The sequence below is a fragment of the Onychomys torridus genome, chromosome 10 (genome assembly GCF_903995425.1).
Source record: "Onychomys torridus chromosome 10, mOncTor1.1, whole genome shotgun sequence".
Lineage (NCBI taxonomy): Eukaryota > Metazoa > Chordata > Mammalia > Rodentia > Cricetidae > Onychomys > Onychomys torridus.
Genome location: NC_050452.1, coordinates 42,150,210 through 42,166,926, shown reverse-complemented (window position 1 = coordinate 42,166,926; position 16,717 = coordinate 42,150,210). Strand labels below are relative to the sequence as shown.

The 16,717-nt window shown below is 42.5% G+C and overlaps 1 protein-coding gene across 7 annotated transcripts in view; it reads right to left on the bottom strand.

Annotated features, from left to right (window-relative positions):
* Atp8a1 (ATPase phospholipid transporting 8A1) overlaps positions 1 to 16,717 on the bottom strand; it is a 224,799-nt gene that overhangs the window by 186,163 nt on the left and 21,919 nt on the right. For 4 of the 7 annotated variants that reach the window (XM_036201197.1, XM_036201201.1, XM_036201196.1 and 1 more), the window contains exons 1-4: positions 6,646 to 6,912; positions 5,404 to 5,518; positions 3,917 to 4,016; positions 2,683 to 2,781 (exon numbers count right to left, since the gene is read on the bottom strand). In XM_036201197.1, the coding sequence (XP_036057090.1) occupies positions 2,683 to 2,781; positions 3,917 to 4,016; positions 5,404 to 5,518; positions 6,646 to 6,733 (402 nt within the window). In that variant the 5' untranslated portion in view covers positions 6,734 to 6,912. Of the gene's footprint in view, positions 1 to 2,682; positions 2,782 to 3,916; positions 4,017 to 5,403; positions 5,519 to 6,645; positions 6,913 to 16,717 lie in introns of those variants that run through there. The other 3 variants (XM_036201199.1, XM_036201202.1, XM_036201198.1) reach the window with 1 other exon arrangement.

Here is a 16,717-nt window from a genome sequence, read left to right as displayed (position 1 = left end):
ACCCTAAGCAATGATAGGCACCTAAGCAGGGTCCTTATGTTCCTGTTGTCCCTATAGTCTGTGAAAATATGATAAGTCATGATAGTTCTTTGTCCAGCTACCCAAACCATTTCTTCTTATGTTCTCTCCTCAGGAATATTATTTCAAAGTTTTTGTAATTGTATCGTTGAATATGCACTACATGTTGAAGAATTCCTTCCTATAGCCAGTGTCTATGAATAACAGTTCTCTAGTAAACTCCGTCAAGTGAAATCACTACTGCCTCATGATGCAATAGTTATATCTTCTGAGAGCTGTATGATTAGTTTCTTCCTAATGATATCTTGTTATTGCATTATGCTCTATCAAAGGTATTTCTTGAAGACAATTTTATTTACTGCGTATCTTGAAAGACAGTGTCTAGTTACCACAGGCAGAAATTACAGATTTGCTATAAAACCAGAGAGAAGATGGAAGAGGCATCTAGGATGAGGGCTAACATACTAACATGAGGCTCCATCCAAACGGCCATGATTGAACTCTGGCTCCCGGGGGGTTGACCTCGGGCAAGAGACTTTGCTCTTCTGACTATTCTTTCTCATTTGGAAACTGGGAAGATGAGTGAGAGGGCATCACAGTGGGCTTCTCCTGGCCCCAGTCTCTCATGGGCCTGAGCTTCAGTGAAGTTTCAGTTTCTGATGAGGCAGGTGGGGAAGATATTGCATACCAGGCATGATTTGGCACTTACGGCCCCAGCGAATCAGAAACATATCTGTGTGGCTGCTGCTTGCTTGGCCAATCATGTTTAGGATGACCTAATCCCCCTCCTTGTTGTCTATAAAAAAAAAAGCCTGTGAGCTTCTCTGGGGGGTCATCACCATTTTGTTATGTGGCTGACCCCTGCATGCAGGAATTCTTCTCCCGAGAAATAAACACTCTTGTCTTTGCATACCTGAGTAGTGTGGTCTTTTGTGGGGTGATCTGTGGACCCTAACAGTAAGCAATACCTTAGAGGTGTGCTATACATTCAAATAAACATAAGCAACAGGGAACAAGTACACAGACTCCAGAAGAACAATGAATATTACTGATATTCCTGCTGTGACTCTCCATATTGAGAGCACAATCTGGGATGGAGTTTTGATTTCACCACTTTCTTGGACAAAGGTCTATGAACTCTTAAAGTCTCAGCTTCCTTGCTTTTTAAAAAAGTTTTGTATTTTAAAAAACTCTTTAGTAGAGCATCTATATGTGGTTTTTTAAAAAAGACTCATTTATATTTTAAATCATGTGCATGACTGCATGTCTGTGTGAATGTGTGCGAATGAATACAGGTGCCCACAAAGTCTAGAAGAGGATACCAGATCCTCTGAAACTTAAGTTACATGTAATTGTGAGCTTCCTGACACTGGTGCTTGGAAGCAAACGCAGGTCCTCTCCTGGAGCAGCACACAACCTCAGACACTGAGCCATCTCTCCAGACTCAGTTTTCATGCTTTAAGTGGAGAACCCTTGAAGTTATTGAGTAAAAAACAAATAAACAAGCAATCCCCAAACCAATAGCACAATGCCTAATGGGTCACATGTGCTCCAGAAAAAAAAAAAAAAATCAGGTTTAACAAAGAAAGAAAAGAGTGCATGAGGCAAAGATAGAGGTAAAAATTCCAGTGAGGACTGGTCTCCGGGACTGCCAAATCCAGTTATGACTTAAAGAACAGGAGTGAGTGGGAACAAGCTAAGGAAGGAGAATTCCTTCAATTGCCCTGCTTGTGGGCCCAACCAGGATAGCACCAATCAAGAGGACCACAGTGTCTTAGACACACACACAGTTATGTAGCCTCGGAGTGTGCTGTTAGATACTTAGAGCCTTGAGATCACTGATGCAGCACCCAATCACTCCAATTCTAGCAGGCCACGTGAATCTCTGTTTTTCTCTTTTTAATAAGATTAATGAAGTAAGGTTGTAGAAGTAAGATTAATATTTGTGAGATGTGGGGCTGTGCATTTAGTGAGACTTCCTCATCTTCCCTGACCCAAACCTGATTCTTCTAAAGCCCAACAGGAGGTCATTTTAGGCATGCAAAGAAGTACTGTAAGACAAGTGAAATCATCAAAAACCCACAATAGAAAACACAATATTGGCTTCTTGAGATAAGACAGTTAAAATAGAATACGGAAAAGGTCTAAAGTTATCTGGGGGAATTTATTTTATGAGGGGAAACTGACTTCCTCTTTCCTACCATGGAAGGCTAAAAATAGCAAACTTGCTGCTGCTGTCTTTCAATAAGACAAGATAAATGGAGAGGAAACTCAGAATATTAAAATAGAATGAGAAGAAATCAAGGCATCTAATAAGGTAAAAACCACAATATTTAACTTTAAAAATAAAAAATACAAATTAAAAACTTCTTTTATATTTGGAGATTGTTTCAATTAATCAGAAACAATGTTCAAGTCCAATTTTTTTCTTCATGCCAATTACTGTATTTCTTTTATTAATAAATTATAAACCTAAGAGAGTGCTGTACCAAGAATTTCTCACTATAAATCTGTTAGAAATTGACTTCAGGAAAAGAAATGCAATTCTGTTCATCTTTAAGTTGAATGGGCATTTTAAAGGGCCTACAATGTAAATTAAATAGCTTAAGAAAACAAAATTAATATACGTTTGAGTAATTGACATGTGAAAAATTAAATACTTACAATATCTTCTATTATCTCTTTGATAGCTGCCACAGCTAAAATAAATAAGAGAGGAACCAGTGTTGTGTATCGACCTGTCGGTGACACGTCAGGTATTTGCTGAATAAGAGAAAAGGCAAGAACAACAGTGAGACCTGGAAGGGTTATAACCCAAAAGAACAAAGTCACAGACCCTTCTCAAACATTTCCCACAGGCTTTACTCGTTCCGGGTGAAGTATCTGCAGAACAAGCTCATTAGCTTGATTATAAATACACAGTACAGAGAGCCAACACAGTGCAGGATGGAAAAAAGACAAAGTATCATATAATAACACACATCACCATCGAGGTGATGACGCAGAAATGCAACAAATAGCTGTAGAAATGTCTACACATTTAATACGGATAAATCAGACTACAAAATGATGTTCATTTCACTATCCCTTTTCATTACCTAAATCAGAAAATGGTGCTTGTGGTCACAAAGAAGACTGGGAGACCCCAATTTCAAGAGCAGTGACCTCTGCCTGGTGCTGGAATAATTGGTTTAATTTTTCTTTATGCTTTGCTGCATTTTCAAATCCTTTGCTAACAGTGAACGTTGGCTTTTTTTAAAATGCATTTTTTTTCTTAAAACATTTGTGAAAACTAACTAAATGGTCGTGTCCCCCCTCCAGTCCCCCACCCACCCACCCAAGGTTTGTCTGTGTAACAGCCTTGGCTATCCTGAAAATCACTTTGTAGACCAGGCTGGCCTTGAACTCATGAGATCTGCCTGCCTCTGCTGCCCAAGTACTGGGATTAAAAACATGTACCACCACCACCACCCAGCTTAAGCAGTCATTTTTGGAAGTGATCATTTTTATAGTGAGCCATTCAGTATTGATACTTTCACCGAAATAAAACTAACTGGATAATTTGGGGGGAAAGTCTCTCCTCCCTTCAATACCTAAAACGAACACTTCTTGCCATTGAATTTATAGGCCATATCAAATATTTGAATAAGCATGAACCCAAAGGCTTGGAGGGGTGGAGGAGGCCAGATACTCTGGGCATGCAGCAGCCCCAGCAGTAGGGAATATGCACTATGGCCAGCTAATCTCTCTCTCTCTCTCTCTCTCTCTCTCTCTCTCTCTCTCTCTCTCTCTCTGCCTTTCTATAAGCCTCAGGGCATTGCTGGAGGATTTAATAAAGCCTTTTCTACTTCTTGCATACCAGCTTTGAACAGATGTTTGAAGATAGATGCAACTTTACCTGGAGCAGGGCGATAAAGAGGAAGAATGAATTAGCTGCTCTTCTGAACTGAGAGTAGAGGAATCTTGGAAGGAATGTGATCACGTTGTATTTTGCAGTACTAGAAAGCAAAGACAAAAAGAAGCATAAAGCTTAGCTCCTCCACAGTCAGGACCCATGTTTCCAAAGTTCTGTTCCCAGCACAGGAGTAATCAGATGACAACATCTGTTCACGGTTTCAAATTTGGAAACTATAGTAAGGGATTGGTAATGTAAATGAGAAAGAGGGAAAGGAACCGGATAATAAACAGCCGAGACCGAGCTTTTTGTGTACTCATAAGCTTTGTTTCTCTATACCATCATTTGTCTACTCTGGTCAGTTATCACGCTGACCAGTACTAGGAGTTGCTTGCAGAGAAGGGCAGTTTTAGATAAGATACTGCACTAACACATCAACAGAAACATATCAGCCTTTGAGCAAAGCCAGACAGTGTAAGCAGCTTCCTGGATAACCAGGCCAACAGCTTTTTCTGCTCTTCTACCTGTACTGTCTCTAGGGCCATGCTAGGAACATGGTGAGGACGCCACACTGGCCAGAATCAATAAAGACAGGAACACGTTGGTCTCGGAAACATCCAGGCCTTCCTTCCTCTTGTTAATAAACAGAGGGGAAGTTAAAGATGCATGCCATACTCTGCAACAGAGATACTACTAGAGGATCTGCAATGTTTTAAGTACTAATTGTAAATGGGTACACCTCAAATATGGTAAATCTGCCCCTGGAGAAAAGCAGGCTAGCACTTGGGGTGTTCTTTTGGTCCAAAGCTACTTAGAATCTAGTGCTTATGTGGAATCTTTTCATGACTGTTGAAATTAAAACCTTATCATTTGCGGCAAGGAAGACATTCGCGAAGCATGCTGTATTACGTGTGCTATAGTACAACTATCCAAACCCATACTTTAAGACTCTAGCTAAAACAAACAAACCAAACCTCCAAAAGTTCTCGGTAGACAATTTCAAGAATTGTTCCTAAGCTGTTAAAACTTGGCACGCAAAAACAATACACTGCTAGTTAACAGGTTTAGAGAGACAACAATTGTCCAGGGGTAGAGTTGATTATTCAAAACTCCTGGAGTCTAGGTGCTTGTTCCTTCTGCTCCTTCCCACATCCAGGACTTTTGACCATGCATGAGTCACACCAGGGCCAGCATTTCTTTTATGGATAGAAAACATTGGAATGGCAGACCCTTCTAACTGAACTGAGAGCTCCTGGTAACTCACCCCACCCACTCGCTTTGAAACAGGGACCCTTTCTCTGTGTAGCCCTGGCTGTCCTGGAATTCACTATACAGACCAGGCTGGCTATGCACTCACAGAGATCTAGCTGCCTCTGCCTCCAGAGTGCTGGGAAGAAAGGTGTGTGCTATCATACCTGGCAGGCATTTTTTTCCCTACCCATCCTGCTTAACCATCCCATTCTCCCCAGCCTTCCCCTGGCCTATCCTACCTGACATGATTGTTGCAGAATTTTGTCAACTGAGGCTGGTTGATGAATATGGTTCTTACTTCCTCCTGATCAGCCAATGAGGTCTTCTCTGAAACATCATCTGTCTTCTCATAACCTGAAAGAAACATGCTTCTTAGTAGACAAGAAATGCTTCAATAGACGCACAGTGTGGCGCATGCCTTTAATCCCAGCACCTGGGAGGCAGAGAAACCCTGTCTCAAAATAGAAAACATCAAAATAAATAAATAAATAAATGTTTCATTTTATTATCCTTATTCAGACCAGACCCACATTTCAAATCTTTTCTACAGTGTAAAATCTGACAAGAGCCACATACTTCTCCTTACAGGTATTGTCCTTTTATAAAAAAAAGGTAAGCTCACATAATATTATTGCTAGGGGTGCCATTTAATATTTATGTAAAATTATCTACTTCAAAACCAATAATATTTATTCATCTTTCCCATCAAAATGTCTGACTGAGACTCTTCCATTTCATAAAAAGATACCCCAAAGTCAATAACTTTGGACTAGTTTATGTGACAGTTTAGGTAAAATTCAAACAAGTAATCTGAAATATATTTTAAAATTTAAGCATCCTATTGAATATTTTTTCTTGTTTCTTTTTGGATGAAAATAGAAAAAAAAAAAAAAAAGCTAAATATTGAGGTTTAAGTAGGCAATCCACAATGACCCAACCAACTACACTAGTCTAATCATTTCTCCAACTAAAAGCGAGATTTCTAACTTCATTTTCCAGATCATCATCACACAACTGTGAAGCTCCCCCAAGGTCACGGCAACAGTGTAATCAATGGATCCTAAGGCACTCACTCCTTAGGATCGCAAGACTGAGGTCACCTCAAAAGAAAAAAAAAAAAATACAGGTCATAGAACTGAGAGAACAGAAAAAATTTAAAGAGCTCACTGTTATTTCCTAGTTAAAAATGTGGGGGAGGGCGGCGGGCGCTATTGCCAAGACCTTGAGTCTGATCCCTGCACCATAGCAAACTTCAGCAAACAAACAGGATTAAGTTAAACTCTTCCTCCTCTTCAGTGAAAGGACAATAACATTCTAAAACAACAAATCCATCTGTCTTCATTCTCTACCGTTCAGTGCCAACTCTTCCCATGAAACCTGCTGATATGCGGCCCTCTGAAGTGTTCTGCAATGCTGAAGCCAGCCAAGCTGCTCTGGGTCTACAGCCACATGGACCAACTCCTCCCGGACAGCACACTTACCTGGAGGTTTTCTGTCTCTCTGGTTAAAAGCTAGTCTCCCCCTACCAGAATAGGAGCAGCCTGGGGCTGTAGAGGGTGCCTTATTCATCTCCACACCAGTCAACAAACAGTAGGTAGTCAACAGTTTGCCCAATAAATACACTCCAAATGACAAAGAAGTCCTTGTCTCCACTGCCCCATTTGGAAGGCAAGAGAAAGCTTCTCCACCCACTACTGATAAAGATACTAATGATAAGTAAGAGAGCTCGGGACAAATGCAGACAAGCTTGCCTGTGGGGCACAGATATGGTAGGAGACTCAGTGAGATGCTAAGACGTGGAACAGGGAAGCAGCCCCCACTGAGGCAAGAAAGGGCTGCACTGGACATCATGCTGAGGAAGCACTCTCTAGCTCAAAAAGGGTTCTTCATGCTGAGAAAGCAGTCTGAAGTCTAGTCTCTGCTTGGCAGGGAGCCACTGAGAGCTTTCTAGGATCAGAGCTACATTTTTATCTTCCTTGTCCTGAAGGTCACAGCTCCAAGGCAGCAGGCTCAACCCTACCCACTTTTCAGTTTTAGAGAGGCCAGTTTTGCCCACAGTCATGGTCAATCATTACATCATAGTTTAGGTACAACACAAGCTTCATCCTCTACTTTTACATTATCCTAATTTCACACAGGGATTGGGGACATGGATCATTTGGTAAAGCACTTGCTGTGCAAGGGTGGGGACCCGAGTTTAGATCTCCAGCAATGAAACAGAGTGGACACGGCAATGCAGTTATAATCCCAGCATGCGGGAGGTAGAGACAGGAGATTCCAAGAGCCAGCTAACAAGCTGGACAGGCTGAACTTGTCAAGCTTTGAGATCAAATGGGAGACCTTGTGCCTCAGTATATAATAGAGATTGATTGAGGAAGACACCCCATGCCATTCCAAGCAATGTCTTTAGGTGGGACTTTACAACATTGCATTTTTGAGAGCCTAGCCCTTTGGTAATTTTTTTTCTGAGGAGCAATGGATCAGTCCTCCCGAGAGATTTAGGGTCTCAGATGAGCAGGATTTCACACGTTCCCCATTCCATGTTAATTTGTAATTAAGAATTCCTACAGTACCTTCCTGGGTCAGAGGGATTGGAATTTACTCCTTTTCTTTTTCTTACAAGAGAATCTGAGTAATTAAAACAATCCTAATGGATTAGCAGAGGTCCAAGGAAGATTAGACAAGGAACTTCTCTACACGAGAGGCTAAGTCTAGAATGGTGACATGTTCCAAACCAAGTGTAGAAACTGAGAAGGGGCTGGATGGTTCTAGGTGTATACTACCCAGATGTTAAAGAAAAGGTTGGGGAGGATGGTGTATGTGAAGCTCGGTTCATGGGGAACTCCAGGAGCTCCAAGGCACCCTGACCAAAAGTGATACTGAGCTCCAGGATGTACTGACCAAATGAGATAACTGAGCTCTGAGATGCAGTGACCAAATATAACACCAAGAGGGGGGTTTTCCACTAAGAGTAGACAGTGAGGTCCTTAGCAAGCAGGAACTGTTGGGGACCCCCCCCACACACTCTCTAGCATCACTGTCATAGTTCCAGAGAGCCTAGCAGTGACATGCAGAGCCCACACAAACCTTAAGCTATAACTCTCAGGGTGTCTAAAGGCAAGTACCATCTTCTACGATACATCTGATCTCTACTGACTGTTAGTTCTAGAAGGCATACGCCTCATAACCTCAGACATCCTCAGGATGTGCTAATAAAAGTATCCGTGGGAAAGACCTAGAACTTGGCTAATGTGGACGGCAAGAGTTTGTAGCTATTATAATTGGAATGATTGCTTAGCTCACTGTAGAAATTGGCAGGTCTGGATATATCAATAACCTATTAATCTATATTCCATGAAGAAAAGAACTAAAGCTCTTATTTGAACCACTTTGAGGACAGTGGGTCATGAATTTGACCTCACCCTTCTACTGGGTTACAGGTGAAAGCACATTCTCTTCATGCAATTTGACAGTTGTTCAATGTATACCCACAGCTGGTTTATAAGTATATATTTGTGCTGTTTTGTTTAAAGGCAGGGTCTCATGACATCTGACTTGGACTTGGTGTCTCTCAGAGGATGACCTTGAGCTACTGATCTTCCTGACTTATCTTCTGGACCACAGGGATCACCAGTCTGTGCAAGCTATCATCAGTCATGAAGGCCACATCAAGAGCTGGTGGGTTCTTTCACCCAGTTCTCAGTGTATAGTGTAGTAAAGACAATCCAAAGGGGAATTTTCCTTCATTTCCACCCTAGAGAGGTCAAAATTAAGATAGCATGGAGCTACTAGGTTCCTTTCCACACACAGTTACATCTCTGTTTTAAGTAGAGAAATGATGTCCCTTAGGAGTGGTTTGGTAACCCAGGGGGCTTGTTTGGTATTTTAGTGATGTGTTCATATAAGCCATTGAATTTATTTGCAGTTCTTAATCTACCTATCTAGACTCATAGGGACTCTTGAGGGTTTTGCCACCTTTGCAGGAAGCAGGAAGAAGTTTGTGAAGCCACTGTTTTAGGATGAGTGCTCACTGAAGTGTCCTGGTCAGCCAGGCCTTCTCAAGACACCTTTGTTATGAAGCCCCGCTGACAGTGAAGCTGAGTCGGAGAGAGAAATGCATCGTTACCACACTCTCTAGCATCCTTTGCAGTTTTTCCTGCTGTAAAAGTGCACAGAGGGCACACAGCACTCATGCAATCAATGGAAATCGACCCTAAAGCATTGATTTCGTGTTTCTGTGGTCTCCTCGGTGACCTATCTTCTCTAGATTAGTAATCCCAAGAAGGTCGGGATTAAACTTGGAAACCAAAATCTCATTGAACATATATCTGCTAAATGTCAAGGCAAACACTAAGACATATTAGGCGGCTACTCTCATTAGTACCCTAATTTATAAAACAGAAATATTGTGTGTCCATCTCCTGGAATAACTGGTTTAAGATGACAGGGTCTGCATACAAAGTACTTATAAAATGCCTGATATTTAGTCAGTATGTGATAAAAGCAATTATTGTGTTTGAAGAGTGAACAGGGGTGGATGAATCCAGACGTTGGGGCTTAGAGAATGGGGGGCTGTCACAGTGTCTCAGAGCAGTAACTCATTCCTGGCAGTGCAATTGTGAGCTCCCCTTGCTCACAATTTCCTGAATATTCCACCTGATTCACACAACCCCTCAGTTGTCTGATGAGTTCACCAGTGGGCAAAGCCAGATCAGCAATATATTGAGAACAGATCCTTTCTTACAAGTAGATGCAAGATCCCCAAACTTGTAACATGCATAAATCCAAAACTGTAAATAAATTTATGGTGCAAGACAATGTCATAGGAACTAGAGGAACTAGTGTCCCAGAAAGAAGAAAGCTGACTGAGCAACATACCCCATAGGTCACCTGCTTCCTGTGAAGGCACCCAAGTTCACAGTAATCCTTAGTGGTCCAGGCAGGTAGTGAGGGATGCTGGCATATTTTAACTGTATAAAATCACCAAACATGGGTCCTATAGTACTGTTTCTAGACTAACAGAAACCTCATAGGTGAGCTGATTCTCCTATGTTGGCCTATCTGGAAAGTCAAGGGAGTTACCATGTGTCTCATGAGAACTGAAGCAACTCACCCAGTGGCACTTGGATGAGACAGGAATCCTCACATAACCTAATGCACTTAACCCTACAGAAGGAAGGATACATCCACAGGACCAAAGTTTTCAGTCTGTTGAAGACCCTGGCCATGGGACCATCACAGGTCAGGTCTGCTGCTTACCACTTCTCTCCATAGAGCTGCCAACGTGTCACTCTGTAACTCATCCCAACCCCTGACTGACCACCTTCTCCAAAGGCAAACTGACATCTAATATTTTGATGGAGTTCAAAACCAAAGCCTAGGAACTGATATATTCCTAACAGATGAATTTGCTTATGTCATAGGTTAAGGAGGAGAGGAGCCAGCAAGAGAGAGAGAGAGAGAGAGAGAGAGAGAGAGAGAGAGAGAGAGAGAGAGAGAGAGAGAGCGAGCGCTCATCTGCTTATTTCCCTGAATCCTAAGTTCCTGGAAGTGTATCATTATGGTTATGAAATATAAACACACAGATGAGTATTAACTCCAACGGCACACTACACTTTCTAATGCTTTTAAATGATCATGCTTTATTCTTAGAAACCAACCTCATTATCAATACCATCATGGTTTTGAACTGCCTCAGGTATCATATCCATATACCCCCCCGAGAGAGAGAGAGAGAGAGAGAGAGAGAGAGAGAGAGAGAGAGAGAGAGAGAGAGAGACTCTCATACTGAACAGTGAGTTCTGGTTACAATAAGATTTAATTCTTCTCCTATCATTTATATCTTTGCCTGCCCGTGTAACAAACATACAGCTACAACGCTACACACATGCACACACTTCTTTAGCATATTTTGGAGTTTCCAGAGTCACTCAGGCATCCATTCCCAGGCCCTCGGTGCCCAGCTAGACACCTGACAACTACTGATAGGATCAGTTTCTTAAAAAAACAAACAAAAAAACCCAACAGACTTTATTCTTGAGAATTTCATTCAGGTATACAATGAAATATATTCATATCTATCTCTTATTTTACCTCTATCATCCTTCCAATGTGTTTCCCCGCCCCCCCTTCACCCTGACCCTCATAACACACTCAGTCCAATTGGTGCTGTCCATGCATGCATGAGTGTGGAGCCATCCACTAGAACACGGACACCTTCGAAACAAATTGGTTCTTCCTCCCTCCTCAGTAAGAGGTGAGGCCTGGAAAGGACACCCCTATCTACCTGATTAATGAAAATGTCTACAGAGCAAACAGGCAAGCAGTGGTCCTCCTTTACCAGAGCACACAGTAGCTCCAGGAACAGCCTCGTCTCATGTTGGCCTGGCCAAGGTTTGTGACTTCTTAAAACCACGAGAGTCAAACCAGTCTGTTTGAAGTCTGGTATAGCTGCCACTGAAATGAACAAGGTGGTGGCTGAGATTTTAAATGTCCCTCAAAGGCCTGCTGTCAAAGACTTGGTTATTATCCTCTGACACTACTGGACGGTGGTTAAAACTCTTAGGAGGGTGAACATGAGGCCTAAGGGAGACAGCTGGGTAATTAAGGCCATACCTTTGAAGGAGACCATCACCCCCTGGCTAGCTCTTGCACTCCCTCTTTTCCGCTTTCTGTCTCCTCCTTCTTGTCTCCTCTCTTCCCTGCCTCCTCCTTCCTGCCTTCCTTAATTTTTTTTTCTCTTCTGTTCACTTTCTACCTGTTCTGAGGTATGGATTCCTGATAGCATTTCTTGGTAAATCGACCAGCATTTCTTTGATGACAAACCCTCTACCAAAAAGTGCTGCTTTGCTGTGGGCCCCAAAGTGATAAGTCCAAGCAATCCTGGGCTGAAAAATATAAAACATAAGCCCAAATAACTTTATTCCTTGTAAGTTCATTATGTCGAGTACTAATTATTCTAGCAACAGAGAGAGCTGACTACCACAGCTTTTATTTTTTTTAAAAGATAAGGAGTAGTGATTCAGTAATTCAGAATTCCAGCTCCGTTGAAAGTATAAATTTAGTAATACCCTACTTGATGTTTATCTAACCTCACCAAAAAAAGTTTTGTTTTCTGAATAATATCATCATTCCAACTAGTGATGAAATTAGTTAGAATGTCCTGTATTTGAAGAGACAATGCAGCAATCATGAGCTCTTGCCAGCAGCCACTTGGTGTCTTCTGAGCAGTAACTGCTGGGTCACTGTGAGAATTCTGCCCTCACTCCAGCTGCACGACTGCACATGGTCTTGTGCCTTACATCATCAGTGTGTGCTGGCGACTATGTACATGTGTCGTGGTCACGCAATCAGCACATGTGTGGTGTAGCTCTGTAAGCCTGTGCATGTTCACCTGGAACCCTTAAAAAGCTGGACACTACACAGAGAAACCCTGTGGGGGGGGGAGCCAGACGCAGACCCCACCCCCTCTCTCTCTGTTCTGCTCTGTCTCTTACTCCACCACCTTTCCCTCTCTCTGCACATGCTTCCCTCCCCAGGCCTGGTTCTCTTATATCCCCCCCCCCACCCCTCTTCTTCCTAATAAAGCTCTCTGCTACTAGGCAGTTTGGGCCATGCCTTGTGACCTTTCCACCGCCAGTAACCAGCACTGCCACCAGTGCTGTTTATCATTCATTTCAGTTACCAAATAGGTAACTCCTCCCTCTGCCCAGACCCCGAGTGTGCTTTCATACCACAGAGCATGATGCCACCAAGGACAGAAAGGCCCAAAGGTTATTCATGGAAAAGGCTTGAAGTTTTTCAATCCTTATTCACAAATACCACAATCCAATCAGCAAAACGTAATCCCATCATCTGCTCAGTCAACATACTTCATGTCTATGGGAAGGCATTTTGAAAAACCATTACAGAAACAGCAGAAGATAAGATAAGATTCCCTCTTTGGGACTTATCCTCTAGAGTAGAGGAAGATAATTACAGGTCATTCTAAGGGAGCTGAAGGAAATGGCCAGCAGGTAGAGAAAGCCCATCAAAGCTCTCTATGCTCACTGTGGCTATAGTTTCTGCAGACATCAGGGCTTTGCTCAGGATCGGTGATGCTTCATACAGGTCAGAGAAGGCCTCTGGAGAGAAGCTGAATTGAGAGGTCTTAGTGACAGTAAGAAAAGATAAGGGGTAACAGGACTCAGTCGGAGAGTGGAGGGCAGGAATGAGGCCCCGGTGAGGAACGAATAGCCAAGAGAACCTGTGATACCGAACAGGAGAGTCTTGAATCTGAAGCAAGAAGAGAGGCAGGACCAGATCCAGAGAAACAGTGAGCCACTTGACTTTATGTTCTTAATCCAGCAGGGATCCGCTGTGAGGTTCAAGGAGATAGGCTGCTGGGAGACCATGGGATCATACAGGCGAAGGACAATGGGGTGGGGGTCCAGCTTGTGACAACTGATGGGCAAAGAATACAGAAAATAGTCCCTGTGGCCTATGTCTCTCATCACCTTCCCACCACTGTACAGTGTCAGACACACCTGCCACCTGATATTACACTAGCCAGAGATCTGAAAGAGATGTAGGGGGTTAAAAAATAAGTACCGTATCTATAATCTTTTATTGTGATTACATGTTAAAGTACTCTGCATATACCAAGTGGAATAAAATGCTAACCCATAGCTTCTACTTTCTTACAAGGTTGTGTGGGGATTGTGTGAGATGATACAGTTGTGCTACACTTGGGGCAATACCTGGTTCTTCATATACAGGGAAATAGTCTAGCCATTCTTATGGGTTATAAAATCAGAAAAGTAGGCTGTGGGATGGGGAGACTTTCAGTCAGATCTGTGTTCAGAACCTGCTTAGGGCATTTCTGTACAACACTAAGCAAAGCAATTTACTGTCTAGGCCCTAAAACATTACCCCGAGGACGGCATTGTATTATAATGTAGACTGACACTTGCTACTCAAGCTGTTCCTGATTTCTAGTCTCCCTAGAGATTAGAAAAGGTAATTTCTCTTTCAAAATATTTGATATAGAAAAAAAGTGCTAAGCACACAAGTAGAAGGGATAATAGTCAACCAGGGTTATGCCCAGGGTGAACCAATGTTGGTAGTGAAATAATGAGTTCTTTCATACAGTTCTGTAAGTTGATATGAAATAAGTATGTTTTCCTCCAAACTCCCATCTGTGTAGGGGCTATGCAATGAAATACAGTGCTAAGTAGGCAGGAGGGAGAACAGTAGAAAATACAAAATTTTTCTGTAGCCTCATAATAAGGTTAGAGAGTCATTGTGATTGTGCAGACTCAACTTGATTTCAATTAGAAGTAGGCCGCAAGTAGACTTAAAATGTCTACTGTATCTACTGTATTTATCTCCTAAACACACTAAGCAGAGTCTGATTACCTTTTACTCAGTGTGTTCCAGTATCAGTCCTTAAAGAGGCCATATTGTTGGCTCAAGATTCTTGACCTAGACTGAGGTCATTAAATAAACAATCATGCTTGCAACAGTCAGAAGCTAATAAAAGAAGATGAACTGGAAAACTAGCTGGTGACTTTAGAGGTGCAATTAAACCTTGGTGCTACTTAGGAGGAGACAGAAACACTGTCCACTGCCCTTTTCAAAGGCTGTGTGTGTGTGTGTGTGTGTGAGAGAGAGAGAGAGAGAGAGAGAGAGAGAGAGAGAGAGAGAGAGAGAGAGAGAGAGAGGGAGAGAGGGAAGAAGGGAGGGAGGGAGGGGCGCACATGTATACTGTTATTTTGAGTAAGTAATTAGTAAATAATTATTAAACCTTTTTCTTCAGGCACACGCATGAACGTGTATACACACACATACACACACACACACACACACACACACACACACACACTCCTCTCTCTCCTGTCTCAAGCTCTGGTTTTTGTTTCAAAGGAATTTGTGGAGGAACAATTTAAATGTTTTCATTCTCTCTGTATGTAGAGAGGCAGTTACTGCAGCTACCAAGGAGATTTGAAACCTTGCACTCTGCATTGTCCTAAGGGGAGGGTCATTTCAAGTGTTCAGTGGGAGTGCAGTAGCTATTGGAGATGGAGGACAGAAAGCAGGCGTTAACTGAGATGATGAGCCGGGCACTTGACAGCTTCGGTTCTCGTATTACACTTTGAGGTGAGGCACCAGAGAAATGAAACACCTGCCCAAGTATGGAAATTAAACAGAAACGCTTCAGTCGTACACCTCTGGTCTCCAGACCATGACTGCATAGCTGGGGGACAGAAAGTTTCAGTTGTATTAATACATCATCACTGGACTCTGTGCAGCTCAGGCTCTGTACTGCAGACAACTGCTGCTGTCTCTCCACTTCAGTGTCCGAATTTCCTGGAAAGGTCTCTCTCTTTCCTTTGGAGAGACACTCACAGAAGTGTGGGGGCACCACTCCCATCACCTTCCCGTGCCCCACTGAACGTAACTGCCATTTGGACATAAGCAATGCTGAGCATAATTGGACTAACTCTGTGGTACCTGGAAGTGATGGTCCACTACACAGACTTACCTTGGCTCTTGCCTGACCTGTCTGTAAAGCTTTTCCTTTGTGTCCAGGAGCAACTCCACCTGCTTACCAGATGTACACAAGCTTCTTCCTATGGAACAAAAGTGCTCACTAACCCCCTCCCTGTACCTGGCCAAGCTTGATCCAGATGCGGAGTCCTGTTCCTTGGCTTGCAATCATGACTGGCATTTCTGCCTGGACTCATGGTGCACCTGCCCCCGTCAACAGATCGTTAAGCTGCAGGAACCTTTTATAACAGGCTCTACTTGCTGGGTCAGATCAACTGCTTGCTCTAACTGAGTTCTGCATTCAGCACAGTCTGGGACACTGTGGGATGCCGCCCAAAAGGACGTGTACAAAAGCTGAAAAGCTTTCCATAGCCCTAGCCTCCTCTCCCAGTCTTCTTGTTCAAGCAGCTATGACCCTAACCCATTACCTTTAAACCTCTCTAAGTGATTTAAAAACAAAAAACAAAACAAAAAACCCACTTGTAACAAAGAGACACCTAACCCCATAATATAAAGCATGGCTACTTGCTTTAACATAGATATTTTATAGTACAAACAGGTTTTCTTTTTAAAAGAATTCTTCTCAATGATACAAAGAAGAAAGCCCTGCTTCTCTCATGGCCAGAGAGCCAGTGAGCACCTGAGTCAATACATAACTAGGAAACCAATGGAGTCTGCCTTATCCCTAAAACACTAACACTAGTGCCTCTATTCATTCACTCAGTCATTCATTCACCCACCCACTCATTCATTCACTCACTCATTCATTTACTCACTCATTCATTCACCCACCCATTCATTTAACAACTGAGTGTGCCCCCATCTCTTCCTTGAATTCCAATGCTCACATAGCTTTTTCAATTAAGGGCCTCCATGGCCCTCATAGCCCTGAAGAATTTCACTTATCTATCAGAACATATTCTGTATCATTCTTCTTCGATGCATCCCACAGGAAAGTTTACATGTGAGGAATGTGCCTCTTATGTAAAAGACTGACATAACTATGACATACTTACAGAGTAATGT